The sequence below is a fragment of the Orycteropus afer genome, unplaced genomic scaffold, assembly GCF_000298275.1.
Source record: "Orycteropus afer afer isolate SDZICR_OR568_19922 unplaced genomic scaffold, OryAfe1.0 scaffold00005, whole genome shotgun sequence".
In the NCBI taxonomy this organism is placed as follows: Eukaryota; Metazoa; Chordata; class Mammalia; order Tubulidentata; family Orycteropodidae; genus Orycteropus; species Orycteropus afer.
The window spans coordinates 30,350,346-30,370,865 of NW_006921592.1; the positions used below are offsets into that span (position 1 = coordinate 30,350,346).

Genomic DNA, 20,520 nt, shown 5'->3' on the forward strand with positions numbered 1-20,520 from the left:
TTTTCAGAAGTAGAACACCAGGATTATTTTCCCTAGTATTTCTTAGTCTGGAAGCGCCACTGAAACCTGTTCAGTGTCATAGCAACATGCAAGTCTCCACTAACAGAGAGGTGGTGGCAGTGCATGAGGTTCACTGGCTGGGAAATACCCTAGGCCTCCCACATACCAAACCAAAAAAATAGCACTCACTGCCATTGAGTCAATTCCACTCATACTGACCCGCTTTGGGTTTCCGAGGCAGTAAATCTTTACAGAAGTAGATCGCCCCATCTTCCTTTCCCAGAGCAGCTTCTTGTTGTTGTTAAGTGCTATCGAGTTGTCTGTGATTCATAGTGACCCTATGCACAGCAGAACAAAACACTGCCTGGTCCTGTGGCAGCCTCACGATCCTTGCTATACCTGAGCCCATTGTGGCAGCCACTGTGTCAATCCATCTCGTTGAGGGCCCTCCCCTTCTTTGTTGACCATCCACTTTTACCAAGCATGATATGCTTCTCCAGGGAATGGTTCCTCCTGACAACATGACCAAAGTAGGTGAGACGAAACCTGGCCATTCTTGCTCCCAAGGAGCATTCCAGCAGTACTTCTCCCAGGACAGCTCTGTTAGTCTTTTTAGCAGTCCATGGTACTCTTAGCGATCTTCTCCAACACCACAGCTCAAAAGCGTCAACTCTTCGGGTTTGAACTGCCAGCCTTACAGTTAGCAGTCAAATGCCTTAGGCATTATGCCACCAGAATTCCACATAGAAGGTGAGAATTCCACCACAGTACCTCCACTGCCAGGTAGATGTTATTATCCCCATTTTTTAAAATGTATTTTATTGAAATATAATTTATGTACAGTGAAATACACAAAACTAAAGTGACATGAGTCAATGCATTTTTTTTTTAACAATGTTCCCTCCCCTCCCCTCCCACCCCTGGCAACCAATAAAGAAAGTTTCCCTCCATATATAAACCTCTCCTTGACCCTCCACAACAATGAACTAATTCTATATTTGTCCTTCTGTGATTGACTTATTTCACTCAGCATAATGTCCTCCAAGTTCATCCATATTATGTGGTGTTCTGCAGACTCTACATTATTCTGTAGTGCTACATAGCATTCCATAATGTGTATGTGTATGTACCATAGTTTGGTCATCCACACTTCCACTGATGGGCATGTAGGTTGTTTCCATCTTTTTGCTATTGTAAATAGTGCTGCGATGAACATGGGTCTGCATATATCTGTTCCTGTCCTGGCTGTCACTTCTCTAGGGTATATACCTAGTAATGGGATTGCTGGGTCAAATGGTGTCTCCAATTCCAGCTTTCTAAGGAATTGCCATATTGCTTTCCACGGTGGTTGTATCCCTTCACAGTCCCACTAGCAGTGTATGAGAGTCCCAATCTCTCCATCTCCCTGCCAGCATTTGTTATTTTCTGTCTCGTTGAACCTTGCCATCAGTGCAGGAATGAGATGGTATCTCGTTGTTGTTTTGATTTGCATCTCTTTGATGGCCAATGATTGTGAGCATTTCTTCATGTATTAGCTGGCCACCTGAATATCCTCCTTGGTGAAGTGTCTATTCATGTCGTCTGCCCATTTTTCTTTTGGTGTTGAGGCGTTGGAGTTTTCTATAAATCTTAGAGATAAGTCCCTTGCCAGATATGTAATTATTGGCAAATATTAATTTGTTGCTGTCATTTTTGTTATGTGCTTTTTCGTGGTGTCAATTTCTTTGTTCCATATACTTTTCTATGCTGTGCTCATTTTGTTTATGAATCCTGTTATCACTTCCTTCATTGCTATTGTTTTAGTATTTGCTAAATATTTGTGCTGGTCCTCTTTTTTATTTTGATGTGAACGTTTATCATTTTTCTTTGAGGTTACCCTGTGATTTATAGTTTTCTTCCCAAGTTTAGAACAGTCCGTTCTGTCTTATAGTTCTCTTGACATCCCTACCACCTAGAAGTTCTGTAACGACAGTTTTTTCCATCTTTTTGGTTTGTAGTTGGACAACTACATTTTTCAACTGATGTCTCTGGTTCCCTGTTTACAATCTTGTAAGTTTCTTTACTCTGGATGCTTTCATAGCTGGGTTGGTTTCTGGGTTATATCATCATGTGTGTTAATGGTCAGTTGTTGGTTGTTGTTGTTTCTCTGTCCAAAGGACTGCCTTTAGCATCTCTTGCAAGGTTGGTCTGGTTTTAACAAATTCCCTTAATTTCTGCTTATCTGGAAATGTCCTAATTTCCCCATCATATTTGAGGGACAGTTTTCCTGGATACATAATTCTTGGTTGGAAATTTTTCTCTTTCAGGATTTTATAAATACCATCCCATTGTCTTCTGGCCTGCATGGTTTCTGCCGAGAAATCTGAGCTTAGTCTTCCTGGTTGCCCCTTGTAGGTAATTTTTCATTTTTCCTGTGGTGCTCTCATGATTCTTTCCTTGTCTTTGGTTTTGGTGAGTTTGATGATGATATGTCTGGGTGATTTTCTTTTGGAGTCCCTCTGTTTGGGGTTCACTGGACTTCCTGAATGGATATGTTCTCATCTTTCATCATACCAGGAAAATTCTCTTCCAACAAATCTTTGACAATTTTCCCTGTGGTTTTATTTGTCTCTTCCTGTTCTGGAATTCTGATTACACATAGGTTATTCCTTTTGATGGTAGCCCACATGAACCTTAAGCTTTCTTCATTTTGTTTTGATCTTTTTTATGATTGATCCCTTTCCAAAGAAGTATTGAGGTGTTTGCCTTCAGTCTCCCTAATTCTGTCTTCTAGAATTCAATGTCTTACCTATTTCTGAAAATTTAGTATTAATCATCTGGATTTCTTGTGTAGATTTTTGTGTCATTTCTAATTTTTCATTTATTTTGTCATTTTGTTCTTGTGTTGTCTTTTGAAATTGTTATAGGATTTTCCCTGTGTTTTCCTCAATTTTGTCAGTGTTTTCCTTGATCTGTCTCTCAATTCATTGAAGATACCTAAATGTAATTCTTTTGAATTCCTTATCAGGGAGTTCCAATGCCACATCTTTCTCAGGGATGTGTTTCAGATCTGTATCCTGGTCCCATGCTTCTCCTGCTTTATCTTGCTTCTTTGTGTGGACTGTGATGCTCTGTTGTCTCCTGTGCATTGGGATGTTTTTGTGTTTATATTTAATTGGTGATTGCATGTTGGAGTGACTTGCCCAGGATTTTTATTTTCTTTGTTTTGTTTATATGTTATCTTTGTAAGCAGGGTACTGTGCTGTGTGCCTCTGTTCATGAGTTGAAGCACTTATACACTCATCACCTGTCTTCTTTCCTGTTGTCAGCCTCTTGTATGTCACTGCCAACCTTGGCAAACAGAGCCTATTCTTAGGTCCCTGGATCCAAATGAGAATGCTATCACTTTAAAATCCAAAATGGTTGCCACTTTAAACATTCAAAATGGCTGCACCCTCAGTCACTTTAAATATCCAAAATGGCCACCACTTGTAAACATTCAAAATGGCTGTGCCCTTGGTCACTTTAAATATCCTAAATGGCCACCCCTTCTAAACATTCAAAATGACTGCACCCTTGGTCACTTTAAATGTCCAAAATGGCTGCCATGTATAAACAATCAGAATGGTTGCACCCTCCGGACAGTGGAAAGTCAACAGCTCAGGTTGTCTCCCTCCTTGCTGTTTCCCTTCCTAGTCATAGGCCACCAGTGCAGTTGTTCCTGCAGCCGTTGGTGACCAGGGCTGATCTTTAGGTCAATTCTCAGGTCCCAACACCACTTGGAAATATTCAGGCTGTTGGTCCCATCAAAGTAGCTGACAGTCCACAGCTCCGACCATCTCTGTACTCACTGTTTTTGTTCAGGTTTTTCCACTAGTTGGTGCCTAATCCACTTCTGTATAGTTTATTTCAAAGCTCAGGGCTCCAGGATTATCTTCTGTATCTCTGTCAACTGGTTTTCTTTTCTTTGTTGAAGAGGGTCTCTATCACTTGTCTGCTTATTCCTGCATCTTACTGGAAGTCTATTATCCCCATTTTGCAGATGAGAAACTACTGTCAGGCACATGAATAAAGCTGTCCTGTGTCACACAGTAGTTAAAATCCAGTTTATCAAACTGAAAGGCACACAAGCTATTCCTATTTAAGTATATTCCTAACTATATTAAAAACTAAAGCTGTCCAGCCTGGGAAAAGAACTTCTGATTAAAAAAAGCCTAAATCCTAAATCACGGCCCCTGTAATGCTACAAGACTACAACAATCTGAGGCTTTCCAAATGTTAACTCACTGCCGGTGAGTCTGTTCTGACTCATAGTGACCCTACAGGGCAGGGTAGAAATGACCCCATAGGGTTTTCAAGGCTGTAAATCTTTACTGAAGCAGACTGCCTCATCATTCACCCAGGGAGCATCTGGTAGGTTTGAACCACCAAACTTTTTGGTTAATAGCCCAATACTTTATCTACTGCACAGCCAGCCTCAGTGGCTTTGGTAGAATTCCTGTGACATTCAAAGATATGCATGTTATTAAGTAGAGTGGCCACATAATTTACTAATCCCATTGCCTTCGAGTCAATTTCCACGCATTGCGACCCTATAGGACAGAGTACAACCGCCCCATTGGATGGTTTCTGAGGCTGTAAATCTTTCTGGAAGTGGACTGCCTCATCTTTCTCCCAGAATGTGGCTGAGCACTTTAACCACTGCACCATCTGGGCTCCTTTTAAATATTAAAAGAATTATAAAGTAGACTTGTGAGCAAAGTCATTCTGTGTGGCCTAGAGTAGGAATAGACCCCAAAAACCCAAAACCAGACTCACTGCTGTTGAGTCAGGTCTGACTCATAGTGACCTCTCCTTGGGTTTCCAAGGTTCTATCATTATGGAAGTAGATTGCCAAATTTTCTTTCAAGGGAGTGGCTGGATGGGTTTGAACTACTAGCCTCCTGGTTAGCAGTCAGATGCTTTAGGCACTACACCACCAGAGCTCCCAGGTGAAAAATTACAGTGGGCGCAGGTCAGGGGGATGCAGAATACAGTGCAATTTAAGCAAAACTTTTTATTGATTAGATCTAGTTAATGATGGAGGGTGCTTAGTTGTAAAGCAGTACATCCACCAGTAGGATTTAGACAAAGGTTTAGTTGCCTCCCCTTGTCAAAGATGCAGTAATGCTGTGCAGTTCAGTTCCATACATTTAAATTATTTAAAATTCAATGTCCAGTTCCTCAATTGCACCAGCCACCTTTCAAGTACTCGTGAATCACATATACCTAGTGGCTACCATTTTGGATGCCACAGAACTTTTCTGTGATCACAGAAAGTTCTATTGAAGACCATTACTATAGAGTTGGCATATAGGATTGTGGACCTTAGTGTCCTTTTTACTCTGAAATTCTATGTCTCTGAGAATATTTCCCATCAATTACCATTTCTGACTAAAAAACCAGTAGTTTTGTAGTGTGTCTGTTGTTGATAGCTACCATTGAGTGGGCTCCAAACTCATGGGGTCCCTATGTGCAATGGAACAAAACAGTGACTGGTCCCATACGATCCCCATGATCCATGATCAGTTGTAGCTCAGACTGTTGTGATCCACAGGGTGTTCATCAGCTGATTTTTGGAAATAGATCATGAGGCTTTTCTTTCTAGTCCATCTTAGTCTGGAAACTCTGCTGAAACCTGTTCAGCATCATAGCAACACAGAAGCCTCCACACATAGACAAGTGGTGGCTGTACATGAGGTGCATTGGCTGGGAATTGAACCCTGGTCTCCTACACAAAAGGCAAGAATTCTATCACAGAACCACTGTCATAGTTGGAGCTGTGTGTCAACTTGGCTGGACCTCAATTCTGTGTGGTTTAAGCAATTGTGATGTGGGTTGTTCCAATGATGAGATCAGATGTATATGTTTTGAGAAGCCAATCCATTGAAAGGGAGTTTCCCTAGGGCTGTGACCTTCTTCCAGTATATTTATGGATATCCTGGGAAAAGAGACACTTTTCTGTGGATTGGGATTCTGTTGTGCTGCCTATGATTGTCCGTGAGCAAAAATCCACCATTTGGCCTAGAGACCTTGGATTCATCATTCATTGGAGTCAACAGCCAGTATACTGCCTGCCAACCTTGAGCTCCTCAGCCCTTGCAGCTGTGTGAATCAGGAAAAGCCTCCAGCTTGCAGTTTGATCCAAGAACTTTGGACTTGCCAGCTTCTATAAGTGTGTGAGCCATTTCCTAAGATATATTTCTCTTTCTGCTTTACTGGTTTACTGCTTTACTGGTTTTGTTTCTCTAGAGAACCCAGTCTAACACAACCACAAATGCCTCCCATTGCAGTGTCTATAGTGGTACTAATTTTTCATTTCTCTTGTTGAGAAATATGTGCCTTGGCTTGAATACCATCCTACACATTTTTAGTATATTCATTAGTTAATAGTAGATAAAATGTTTTCCCTTTAGGTCACTGTTGACCAAATAGGTATTCCCCACATAAAAGCTCATTGTACCTCATAGGATGGTACTTCATGCTCCCAAATAAATTTCTTCCCATTCCATTTTGTAAAGCCTCTACCCTAATTTCTCTTTCTCTTTGTAAATTGGCCATTCCCAAAGGAAACTAATTTGATAGCAGATTGTTGGATATTAATTACCTATGATATGCCAAAGCCACTTCATAAATGTCAGTGCTAAGGAATCCCCTAGAGAAGGAATTCTTAGATTCAACTGGAAATTAATTGTAATTAATATAATAGGTTAATTCATTATAATTATTTTTAAGCCTTTTGGCAGTGAGTTAATTCCCCGAGATCCACGTTGCTTGAAATGTGGTAGAGGACTCTTGATGATAACATTCTGGTAATAAACCTTAACCCTCTGAGGACAAAAAAAAAAATCCTACTTTCCCTTCTGGCTGAGTTCCTGCACAATCATATTTTGGTGGCATTTAATTTCTGGTGGACAAAAGAATCCCTACAAGGTCATACGTAAACATGCATAGTCCAGATAGGTCATGTTCTTTGGAGAAAGGGAAAAGAAAAGGTCTTTCACTGTGCCTCCTTTTCTTTGAAAACCTGTCTTGCTTCAGACTTACAAAATGCTTTTGCTTCTGGAATAAAATGCAATGTAACTGAAAATTGAAGAATCTGGGCCCTTTTCCCTTTCCTAATTATTTCCACTTGACTCAATCTTGAACGATTATTCAATCATATCTGAAATAAGAAAATGACAAGAGTAGAATTTCTGTCTCTTATTTTGAGCCTTTATAAACATTAACAGAATAGTCTTGAACACAGCTACCAATTTAAACCCCCATTGATGGTGCCTTGTTTTTATATAAGGAGCTCTGGTGGCGTAATGCCTAAGGCATTTGACTAGTAACCAGAAGATTGGCAGTTCAAACCCACCACCTACTCCACAGAAGGAAGACAGGGCAATCTACTTCTGTAAAGATTTACTGCCTCAGAAACCCAATGGGAGTTGCTATGAGTCAGAATCAACTCAGTGGCAGTAGATTTGGTTGGGTTTTTGGTTTGTTTTTAAACATTAGGAAAAATCCCCATATTGTTAGGGAAGCAGCTCAAATTTCTGAATGCAGGAACCTTGTCAAGCCTTGATGAGTGATTTCATTATTAAGGTCAAAAAACTATCATTTGGAGCAACTATTTCATAATGGAAGATTGTGCAGAAGCTAAAGAGTCACTTTGTTTACTTATACCTGGATAGGCCACAGAATTAAGCCCTAAAATGGTTCATTGAAGACCAGCACCATTAACATTCAGAGACTCACAGGGTGATTTCTGAGACTGTCTCGTTTTTCCTTGGCAGGGCTTTGAACCAATTCTTCCTGGTTCATCGTGGTCAACAAAGTGAAACCAGAATGGACCCAAATTTGTAAAATATGGGTGAACTGAAATGGTAACCAGAATAGGAAAAATTATGGGTTGTCAGCCTACTAGAAACTTAACCGCCCTTTTAGAAAACAAAGGCAGTGTGCTTGTTGCGTAACAACATGCACCGGTAGAGTTGGAAACAGCAGTGCCCCACTCAAAGATGATGGCAAACCATGCCACTTTGAATGTGTGTCACTCTACACAGCCCTGGCAATGACCCAGTCTTCCATATCAGCCTCCCGAGAGCACTCATGGTGCCTCTTCCAAGTCTCCCATTCCAGGGCTTCAACCCATAATTTTTTCTGTTCTGGCTCTCATTTGCTTTACTCACATTTTATAAATTTTTAAAATCTGAGTCTGTTCCAATTTCATTTCATCAGCTGTGACTGAACTAGTTCAAACCAGTTTGAAGTCCTGCTTCCTGGGATGATGGTAAGTCCTGTTGTTGTTGTTGTTATGTGCCGTCGAGTCAGACCTGACTCATAGCAACCCCTTCTTGGGTTGCCAAGGCAGTATCACTATGGAAGTAGATTGCCCAACCCTCCTTCTGAGGAGTGGCTGGTGGGTTTGAACCACCAGCCTTCTGGTTAGCAGTTAAGTGCCTTTGGCACTACACTACCAGAGCTGCTATTGCAGATAAAAGAATAAGATAGATTCTGTCCTTATGGTTACTGAGAGCTAGGTCAGAGCTCGATATACAGAAAAACTTTCTGACAATTGGGATTATCTAGAAATGGAGCTAAGGTGCCTTGGTGATGCTGGGATTCTAATAAGAAGTTTGGCAGTTTGAACTCACCAGCTGCTCCATGGGAGGAAAGACTTGGCGATCTGCTCCTGTAAAAATTACAGCCTAGAAAACATTATGAGATAGTTCTGCTCCATTACATGAGGTTGCTATTAGTCAAAAATCAACTCAGTTAGCAACCAACAACGACAAAATTGGAACTAATGTCAAGATGAAGAAGTAGTTGCCTATCATTGAAGATTATCAAGCAAACTCTGAACAGCCACTTCCTGGGGCTCCTGGGAGGGAGATATAAATCTAATGACATCTATTGGTTGTTGTTAGCTGCCTCACCTTGTCCCCAACTCATGGCAACCTGTGCAAAATGGAACAAAATGATGCCTGTTCCTGCAGCAGCCCCGTGGTGGGTTGCAGATCAGACCACTGTGATCTATGCGGTTTTCGTTGCCTGATTTTCAGAAGTAGATCACCCAGGCCTTTCTTCCTAGTCCCCTTTGCCTGGAAGTTCTGCTGCAATCTGTTCAGCATCATTAGCAACACACAACCCTCTACTGATGGGTGGTGGCTGAACATGAAGTACATTGGCTGGGAATCAAACCCAGTTCTCCCACATGGAAGGTGAGAATTCTACCACTGAGCCACCAGTGACCTCGACCTCATTTAATTCTGATTGTTCATGTAAATTAGTTTTTTTTTTTTCCAGTTTAATTTCCACAACTATGCTTTTATGATCAATAATGGCCCAAAAGCCCTCACTTTCATTGTATACCCAGTTAGCTGATCCCAGGTTTATGGCACTGTAGAGATGTTTGGGATGGGGCATGTGAGCACCCTGTGAGAGCTGCTGATTGGCTGTCTGCATTCCTAGACCAAGTCAAAGTCACTCTGGGAGACATGTACTAAGTTGGGTGCTCCCAGAAACTGACTGTGTGCCAAAGATTCAGGGGCTCATGGTTTACTATAGATGTGTCCCCAGGAGAAGCCAGCAAAGGCATGGAGGAGAGAGAAAAGAGAAGAAACTGAACTCATTTCAGGGAAGGTCCTAGCCTTAGCTTGATCTCACAGGGGACACTGAGGCATATCTCACACCTCAGAGTGTATCCCACCTGGAGGCAAAGGGGGTCTCTGGGTGGGCAAATGGCTTGTGCTTCACTACCCTGGCAATGCAGTGGTCAAGCGCTCAATTGCTAACTGAAGGTCAGCAGTTTGAATCCACCAGTTGTTCCACTGGAGAAACAGGAGATAGTCTTCTTCTGTAAAGATTATAGCTTTGGAAATCCTATCAGGGCAGTTCTATTCTGTCTTACAGGGTTTCTGTGAATCAGCATCAACTCAACAGCAATGGATTTGGCAACAGGTACTAACTGGAAGGCTGGTGGTTCAAACCCACCCCATTGTACCATGGAAGAAAGGCCTGGCAATCTGCTTTCATAAAGATTACAACCAAGAAAACTCCATGGAGCTCAGTCCTACTCTATAACACGTGGGATCACCATGAGTTGGAATCGACTTGACAGGAAAGGATTTGTATTTGTGGTGTTGGAGGCAAAGAAGCACTGGTTAGTCACTGATATTCTTGTGTGTGTGTGTGTGGGGGGGTGTGAAGTACACAGAAGCTGGAGAAGGACCACAGAAAGCTAATCAAAGGAATCACAAGGTATCTGGGTACCCACAGTCTGCTATACTTACTGTGTTCTCTATTGTTGTGTTGTTAGGTGCTGTTAAGTCAATTCTCACTCATAACAACACCATGTGACTAATTAGAACAGCTCCATCAGACATAGTGCCTAAGGCACTTGACTGCTAACCAGAAGGCTGGCGTTCAAACCCACCAGTCACTCCTCAGAAGGAAGGTTGGGCAGTCTACTCCGTAGTCATACTGCCTCATACCCCTCCCAAGGAGGGGTCACTATGACTCGGGGCCAACTCGACAGCAAATAACAACAACAATAACATCAGGTTTCCTAGGCTTTTATCTTTGTGGGAGCAGATATCCAGGTCTTTCTTCCATGAATCTGCTGGCTGGGTTCAAACCACCAGTCTTTTGGTTAGCAGCTGAGCACTTAACCATTGTGCCACCAGGATTCCTCCATTAGTAGAAAGGATTAAGTGATGACCAAACTATGTTTTACAGACACCACTAGAGGCCATAATCTCCTTTAGACAAGGAATTATGGCTCATTATACAAATCAAATCCACAATGGTTTACTGAATAACTGACTGCCATGCTAGTACTGTCTGCCAGGTGTGAACAGAGGCAGCAGGTGGGTCCTGATGGGCTGAACAACATGCCTGTGGAAACTAAATTAATGAAGAGAAGTGAAGCTCCAATACCCGTGTCCAGTGGCAGTGTTGCTAAACACAAACTCTGCAGTTCTCTTTGGGGCTTAGGAGGCCAGTTGTAAACTAGATCGTAAAGGACTTAGATTGAAATGGGGATGTCCATTCCAAGGCAGAGGTATGACCTGCCTTATAAATGGGGTGTTTATAGACAGTGAGACAGTGCTCTTAAAAGGAGCCTCTGCATCTTTGTTTGAGGTCAAGTGGGATATTTATCCATGGCATGTGGTGGAACTGCATTCTGAAGGCTTTCAGTGTCTTAACCAGTTGAAGTTAATGTGCTCGAAAGAAAGGTTGGGCAATCTATTTCCATAGAGATACCACCTTGGAAACTCAAGGAGGGGTCACTATGAATCAGATCGACTCGATGGCAGGGGGTTGGTCTTTTTTGTTGTCGTTTTTGGTACTCAACAGTGGGAGAGGTTGTGTGTTTCTTGAGTATGGTATGAAAGTCCCTGTGAAATCAGAGGATGAATTGGTAAAAGAAGAGAGTCTGGCAGGGGAGATATAGCCAAGGGGTTGCTCTTATGGTTCCCTGAGCTTGTCCTCTGAACTTCACCCTGCCCTATCCATGTGCCAGCACGTTCTCTCCATCTGGACATCTAATAGTCATCTCAGAGTTAAACTACCCCATTGTCATTGAGTCGGTTCTCATGCATGGTGACCCCACATGTGTCAGAGTAGAACTGTGCTCAATGGGGCTTCTAGTGGCTGATTTTTCAGAAGTAGATCACCAGGCTTTTCTTCTGAGGTGCCTCTGGGTGGACTTGCTCCAGCCTTTTGGTTAGCAAACAAATACATTAACTGTGTACCACCCAGACACTGAGACTAAACATAGAAGTCTGTATGATCCATGCCTGCCCAGCCCTCCCCCAGCCTCATCCAGTATTTCTTTCCCCTATGGTGGCATTGTACATAAGGCATTTGACTGTTAACCAGAAGGCTGGTGGTTCAAATCCACCAGCCCCTCCTCAGAAGGAAGATTGGGCAATCTACTTCCTTAGTGATATCGCCTTGAAAATCAAAGGAGGGGTCACTATGAGTCGATCCAACTCAACAGCAGTGACTTTGGTTTTTTGGTTTATATCACACCCCATTCCAACCACATTAGCCTCCTTGCAGTTTCCTCCTCTTAGACTCTCCTCCCCTTGATATGCCCTTAGCTAATTCCCCCTAATATTTCAAGACTTTGCTCAAATACCTCTTCTCCAAGGCCATCATCCCCCCAGTACTGTTCATTCTCCTACCCTTCTCTTCTTTTTTTCCATAGCACTTAACACCTTCTATACAATCCATTTAGTTTGCTAGTTAGTTGGTTGGTTGGGTGGGTGGTTGGTTAGTTAGGTAGTATCTCCCTCTTCTGCAATGCAAACTCCTCAGCAGGCATATTTTTTCTATTTTGATTGCTGATATATTTCAAGCACCTAGGACAGTACCTGGCATATGGATAAGGGCCAAGAAATGTCTGTTCAATGAATGAATAAAGGAAGAAGAGGAAAAACAAGGTCAGTGCTATTCTGGACCGAAGGGGATGTGGTTAGGGTGTCTGAGTTGAACAATTGCAGGGACATCCTTCACACAGACTACAGTATGAATTAGGGTCCTGGACTTGTGCAGCACAGCAATCCTAGAGATGATGATCAGGAGATCCTGAAGTGAGTTCTGATTCTACTTCTTACCTCAAGAGCAGTGTGACCTTGGCAATTCCTCCTTCTTTTTTTTTCTAAGAAAAAAAACGTCCACCCCCCCACACACTCTAAGAACAAGTTAGATCTTTTGCAACAGATTTGCCCAATGCATTATATCATTTGACTGCTGCTTCCATGGATGTTGATTGTGGATCCAAGGAAAATGAAATCTCTGACAACTTTAACCTTTTTTTTTCCATTTATTTTGATGTTATTTACTGGTCTAGTTGTGAGGATTTTTGTTTTGTTTAGTATGTAATCCATATTGAAGTCTTTGATCTTCATCAGTAAATGCTTCAAGTCCTCTTCACTTTCAGTAAGCCAATTAATAAGGAAGACCAAATAAGAACTGATGCATTTGAATTATGGTGTTGGCAAAGAATATTGAATACACCATGAATTTCCAGAACAAACAAATCTTCCTTGGAAGAAGTAAACCCAGAATGCTCCTTAGAAGGTGAGGATGGCAAGACTTTATCTTGCTTAATTAGGACACAGTGTCAGAAGGGACCGGTCTCTAGAGAAGGATATCATGTGTGATAAAGTAGAGGGTCCATGAAAAAAAGGAACACTCTCAACAAGATGGATGGACACAGTGGCTACAGTGATGGGCTCAACATACCAATGGTGAGGATGGCACAGGCAACATTTCATTCAATTATTCATAAGGTAACTATGAGTTGGAACTAACTCAACAGTATCTAACAACAAGAAGAGTAAGTAGTAAGCTTACCATACTGTGATAGATTGCATGTTGTTGTGATGCTGGAAGCTATGCCATTGTTGTTTCAAATACTAGCAGGGTCCCCCATGGTAGACAGGTTTTAATGGGGCTTCTGGGCTAAGAGACTAGGAAGAAAGGCCTGGCAATGTACTTCTGAGAATTAGTTAGTGAAAACCCTATGGACCACAACAGAGTATTGTGAAATCGAATGCTGGATGACGAGCCCCTAGGTTGGAAGGCACTCAAAACACACAGTGGTCACAACAATGGACTTTAATATGCAGAATGGGGCAATGTCTCTGTTATACATAAGGTTGTTATAAGTCAGAGCTGACTCAATGGCATCGAACACCAAGGGCTTAAATGATCCAGAAGGGCCTTGCGTGGTGGCCTAATGGTCTGAGAGAGAGAGAGAGAGAGAATACTACCCACACATATCATTGCTGCATTTTTATGCCTATGCTTGTCCTTTGGAAATTTTGCATAAGGTCCTTTTTCGGTTTAAGAAGCACTGTCTAGATCCATGCCTAATCCCAGAGAAAACCAAATTAACTCTCACCATAAAGTCATATGGAATCACACTCTTGGAAAACATGAATCTTTGTCGGAGCTAAGAAGAGTTGTGTGCCTTGACTCTGGAGTAACCATGGCCGTGAAATTCCTTCAAGAGACTTCATTGATCCTGGTAACTGTAAAACTCTAGAGTAAATTGGTAATAGAAAGCAGAGATAGGCTCATGTCTGCACTGAGTGGAACATGTGGGCCCCAGATCACATTTTAATGATGGAAGATAAATTAAAAGTGATCACCAGGACTCATTGTAAACCTTGATTTTTTTCCAGTTTTTCTTGTACAGCGTGTGTTAAGTTGGTACCAAAAAAACAGACATACCTTCCAAAGTCCCTGAGAGGATTGGGTATTAACTGCAGACCTTCCAAGTCAAAGATTCTGAAGTGTCAATGCAGAGGGAATTTAATATAATTATGTCCCATTTGGTACATGTGTTAAATGCTCCCTTCCTGCACCAAGGGTCACTGTATCATTTCATATTCTTGGACATGGACGTTTTTGAAATCCAAGAAATACTACTGTCTAAGTGGTAACTTACTGATTGTGTGTGTGTGTGTGTGTGTGTGTCTTTCTGATTAGACTGTGGTTCATAGTCATTGTCTGTGATGTGCTGATAAAGTTTAGTAACAACAACAACAAAGGCCCTAGTTTATAGTGTTTGCCAATTTCCATGTTGTAAATATTCTCATTGTGACTGATTTTGAGCTATCAATCTGATGTCACTGCACAGAGAGTTTGGAAAAGATGCACACAACTGACACTCCAGATTTGTACAAGCTCTAGCACATGGTTGGGTGGTAGAAAATTTAGAAACAGGATTAAAAAAAGCAGAGTAAGTAAATCCATACTATTGCTGCTGAGAACAAAATCAGTTTTAATATTGGATTATATTACTTTCTAGTACTTTCTCTGTGTTTTTATGTAATCATAATCATTTTATACAGAGGTAATCCTAAATTTATGATGTGTTCTAGTTATGGTGAATCACACTTACAACCATTCATTATTTTTGTACATCTTATTGTTTGTAATATATACTATACAGTGCTGCAGTGCAGAATATTTACTGACATAATCATTCTCAGATGTTCCGTTGCCAACAAGATCAGATTTATAAAGATATTGATCATAAAAAGCAGTGATAATGGGGGGGCAGAAAAGAGGTATTTGACTTACATTAGAACCAACTTATGATGGACTCAAGGGAACAGAACCCTGTCATAAGTCGGGGAGTACTTGTATATAGTTTTGTGTTTTGATTTTATCTTCATAAAGAACTTTTTCATGGTTGCATGATATTCCATCAAATAGGTGTATAATTTATTAGGCTGGATGTTTAAATAGTTTCCAATTTTTTTTTGAGTTTCTATAAATACCACTACATATTGTTTTGCTGTGGGGTCCCTGGGTGGTGCAAATATTTAACACACTCACCTGCTAATGGAAAAGTTGGAGGTTCAAATTCACTCAGAGGCACCTGAGAAGAAAGACATGGTGAACTGTTTCTAAAATATTGGCCATTGACAACCCTACAGAGCACAGTTCTATTCTGACACACATAGGATCACCAGGAGTTGAGGTTGACTGCACAGCAACTAGTTGAATAGCATATCTAGTTGTTCCTCATCTGTTCCCCAAGAGTATAAGTTCCATACAGGCAGTATACCAAGGGTCTAGAGGAGTATCTCATATGCAATGAGTATTTGTTGAATGAGTAAGTATATGCCAGCCCTATACTTAAATGTTTTAGTGCTGTCTTTAATAAAGTCGATTTATATACTCTTTCTAAATATTGAAGCTGGTAGCCATTTGCAATGTTAGTAACAAATATATTCCTAGATTATTTTGGAAGTATTAATATTTTTGTACAAGTAGAAAGTTAATATTTTTATGTTCTATATCTTCCATTGTGATTTTTTCCATTGGAATTGAGCTTACAAAATCTCTCCCCCATAGAGAGATCAGATAATTTCATCTATACATTATTCTAACATTTTTAGGGCACAATTTTCATTTTTTTATTATTTTTTAAAATTTTACCATGATTTGGGTGAAAGTTTACAGAGCAAATTAATCTTCCCGTAATTTGCATGTAACTCTTCAATATGCATAGAATTTATTTTCATGTGTGAGATAAAATGAAGATCTAAATTATTTTGGTTATTTTTAATAACTATTCATGTAATATACTATTGAGATTTTGTTGCTATTAATGATATTTTTTAAAAAAATCATGCTTCATAATTCATAGATTTAATTTAATTTGTGCTCTTTTCCTTTCACCGCTTATAGGAGTCAAGTCTCATTGGACATTTCATAATTATCTCTGATATATTTTCATGGCAGTAGCTTCATGTTTTAAAAGCACTTTCTAGTATTGACTAAATATACTTGTGTTTATTTTTGACATCACTAAAACTGCTGATAAGATACATAGCAAATATAAGGAGATCAAGTAGGAAGTTGGGTTCCCAGAGTGGAGCTATTGAGGACTGGAGTCACCTGCTCCCTTAGCCATATTATCCTGATGCCTTTTCCTTGAAGCCCTGCTGGGTGTTCCTATGATTCAAGAAGTAGCCCTTTGTCATCTCTGTATTTAATTCAGTGTCTGCTTGATAATATTTGTGGATTGAATTGCATTGAAGCAAGTATTCTAAGAACCAACCTTCTTTTTCCTTCTCTGCTTGTTTTTCTCCTTCCCTTAGTTGCGGTCTAGCACGGAGCTCCATCCGGATCTGCTCTCGGACTGCCTTACGGTGCAGCCCCTGCAGCCGGCCACTTCCCCACATAATGCTGCTGCCGATGGGGCTGTGGGATGTTCCCCGGGGCCTGGGCCTGACCTCTATTCAGGTAACTACAGCCAAGGAGGCCTACCGCCATCACCTATACTTCTCTAGGCCCTTCACTCAAGGAATGCTCTTCCTAAATGATGGGTATTTTCCTTTCTCTCTGGGCTACAAGGAGTCCTTGGGGATGCAAATGGTTAACTTGCTTAGTTACTAGTCGTAAGGTTTGACAATTCAAGTCTACCCAGGGAGGCCTCTGAAGAAAAGTCTGGTAATCTACTTCAGAAGAGTTCTAGCCTTGGGAACCCTGTGGAGCAGTTCTACACTGCCCGCAAGGGGTCACCATGGGTCGGAATTGACTCAGAGGTAACCAACAACAACATGGGCTGCAGGGAGTCTCTGAGTCATGCAAACAGTTCACACACTCAGCTGCTAACTATACGGCTGTTAAGTCTACCCGGAAGTGCCTCAGAAGGAAGGCCTGGTGCTCTACTTCCATAGAACTAGACATTGGAAACCCTACATGTGGGATCTCCTTGAGTCAGAATCAACACAGTGGTAACTGAGTTACTAGATGATTTGTATGATCCTAAACAAGTGAAAGTTTACATAGCATTACGACGAATAGAGTATGTGTCAGTTCTGACACATAACAATCTTAAATATTTCCTAAAGTATTGGCTTCCTTTATTCAAACACACCTCTGAAATTGATAAGATAGAGCTTGATTGCAAAGTATTGCCTGAAAAGACTTTGATTTCTGTGGGAGGAAATAATGCTCTAGGTTAAGGCAGCCACATATAACTTGAGGCCATGCTGAGGGTGGTTTGAAATGGAGGTGTTTACTTCTCTTACTATTCTTGGGGCTTCCCAAGCTTGCTCTTGAGCTAACCTGAAAGTCATTTAGGATCTAACAAGAGGGCTGGGTCTCGATGAGCGGTTCTCAAGGATAACTCATTATAATATTTTCTGCCCTTTTGCTCAGAGGTCCTCCTTATCCCAGGTGGATAATGCCCTCTTATAGCCTGTAAATTTAGGCAGTTTATCTACTAATCAGAGGGAGAAGTATTTCGTATCCAATGGCTCATGGTGTGAATGCCACTTCCCAGGCTTAATGCCTGCGTACATTTCTCATCAGCTCCTGGGATGAGCTAACGAAGCAGATAAGCCTCCAGTTAGTGTGTCTGTGGGATTATAGATGGCCTGGACCAGTGCCTGGTCTTGGCAGGAAATCCACTCACTAACAAAGAATGTACTATGGAAAAAGATATGTCCCATGGGTGCTTACAAAAATTCCAAACCTTTGAAACCGTACTAGAGATTTAATAAAACGTGACCTTCACAAATGACCTAAGCCGTGAAGACATCAGAGACCAGTGGGGTTATGTTTGAGTCTTGAGGAAACCTCCCATCACGGGAGAAGCGAATGGGGGGGACAAGAGAAATATGCAAGAATGAGGGAATTTTATCTGTATCACTTCCATTGGGTTGTAAAATAATTAGTGTATTTTAGAGCTTACAAATGCTGTTGAATGATTCCAATTTTTTAAAGTAACTTTACATTTTTCAGAAAAATGGAGGAGTTTTGTTCAGATGTTACAGGGAATTGTAAAAGGGAAATACAGATTTTTTTTTTTTTTTAAGAGCAGGCATTTTTGACATCGTATATTGCTGGGAGATGAGAGTTTTTCTCTTACGATATCATTACTTTCTGTAATAAATGTCATTGTTGTTAGTTGTCATGGAGTCAGCCCCGATTCATGGCGACCTATGTAAAACAGGACTAACCGTTGCCCAGTGCTGTGACATCCCATGATCATTGGATGTTTGAGTCTATTGTTGCAGCTCTTGTGTTCTTCCATCTCATTGAAGGTTTCCTTCGTTTTCCCTGACCCTCTACTTTACCAACTGTGATGTCCTTTTCTAGTGAGTGGTTTCTCTGACGTCCTGTCCAAAGTAAGCAAGCTGAAGTTATGCCATCCTCACTTCTGAAGAACATTCTGGTTGTATTTCTTCTAAGACTGATTTGTTCATTCTTCTGGTAGTCTATGGTATATTCATGGTGTGTAATAAATAGCATTGCATTAAATCTATAGAGAATTTAACATTTTATGAGATAGTTAATGATCCATTTCAATGTGAGTTTATGTTTATACTTTATGTTTATTATTTATTTTATTATACACTTGCTACATTATTAAGTTGAGTATATTTGCTGTCTAGGGACAGCTTGCAGAATTGTAAGAGTTAGAAATATATATATATATATTTTTAATAGAAGTGCCCTATAGAGTCTGCTCTCCAAAAAATGGTCATTAATTAAGGAATTTTATTAGGGGATTCTAAATGGGCACACAGATTTCCCTACAGGTTAAGCTTTATAGGGGAACTGTGAAGATCAAATAACATGATCTATATAAAAGTCTTTTAAAAAGCATAGAGCATTATAAAAATGCAGTAGATATTACTTGTATTATCTTCACAATCACTGCATTGCTTGGAATTTATCAGGGGTGAAAAGGAGACAGAGCAACTTGAAATTGGTGAAGGGGACAAGGACAGAAGGAGGTGGGACTCAGGGTGGGAAAAAAGGAGATTTAAAGGAAACATTTACCAATGTGTCTTTGGGATGTCTTCTCCAACATCTCTCTGAATTTTGCCTTGTTTCTGTAACACTTCTTCTATCTCTATTTATCTGTTCAATTGGATTGGTGAGTCAGTGAAGGTAGGAGTAAGGCTCACAGTTCCCTGCTGTAGGCACTGATAGCTTTAAGGTATAGATTTTGCTCATCTGCTAACTTAAAAGTTGGTGGTTCAAACCCACCCAGTAACTCTATGGGAGAAAAGGTGTGACAGTCTGCTTCCATAAAGATTTCAGCCAAGAAAATCCTAAGGAGTTGTAGTCTATCAAACATGGAGTTACCATGAATTGGGAGTTGGGGACTGACTAAAAGGCAGCTAACTGCAACAACAGTGCTCAGCTAGAGTTTCTGGATAGTACACCCAATTAAGCATTCAGCTAGTAACTGAAGGTTTGATGGTTCAAATCCACCTGATTTTCTTCTAAATGATCACAGCCATTGAAAACCCTATAGAGCATAATTCTCTGATGCACATGAAGTCACCATGAGGTGGAATTGACTCAGTGGCAAGTGGTTTTCTTTCACCCTGAACTAGTCCTTTAGTGTGCATTGAATCACTTTGAAGACTTGTGAAAACATGGTGGCTGGACCCCTGGAGTTTCTGATTCAATAGGTTTGAGTAAGTCCCAAGAATTTAGATATCTGCCAGGGGTTTCTAACAAGTTCCTGGGTAATGCTGGGTGCTGCTGGTTCATGGACCACGCTTGGAGAACCATTGCTCTAGACTCTAAAATGCAGTGAGTGTGACTTCTAGCAAAGCATGAACTGGATTTTGACCAGTAGTAATCACAGAGAATTGCCCTATAACATATGTTTCTGTTTCTTACTGTAGGACATCTATAAACCCAAACCTACTGCCATTGAGTTAATTCCAACTCATAGCTACCCCCACTGGGTTTCCAAGGTAATAATCTTTACAAAAGTAGATTGCTCCATCATCCTTCCATGGAGTGTCTGGTGAGTTTGAATCACCAACATTTTGGTTAGCAGTCAAATGCCTTAGATACTACACCACCAGACCTCCTTAGAATACCTATAGATAGATATTACATATCTCCTCCCAAAGCAGTGTTCTAATGCTCATGTTTTCATTAAGTATGAGATCTTATAACCACCCAAGTGAAGAATATTAAAATTCCATTTCCCAGCCAGCCCTGGGC

The 20,520-nt window shown here is 40.8% G+C and overlaps 1 protein-coding gene across 1 annotated transcript in view; it reads left to right on the forward strand.

The window, feature by feature from the left end:
* GLIS3 (GLIS family zinc finger 3) overlaps window positions 1–20,520 on the forward strand; it is a 650,925-nt gene that overhangs the window by 536,545 nt on the left and 93,860 nt on the right. The window contains exon 6 of the mRNA XM_007939384.2: window positions 16,638–16,782. Coding sequence (XP_007937575.1) covers window positions 16,638–16,782 — 145 coding nt within the window. The remainder of the gene's footprint in view (window positions 1–16,637; window positions 16,783–20,520) is intronic.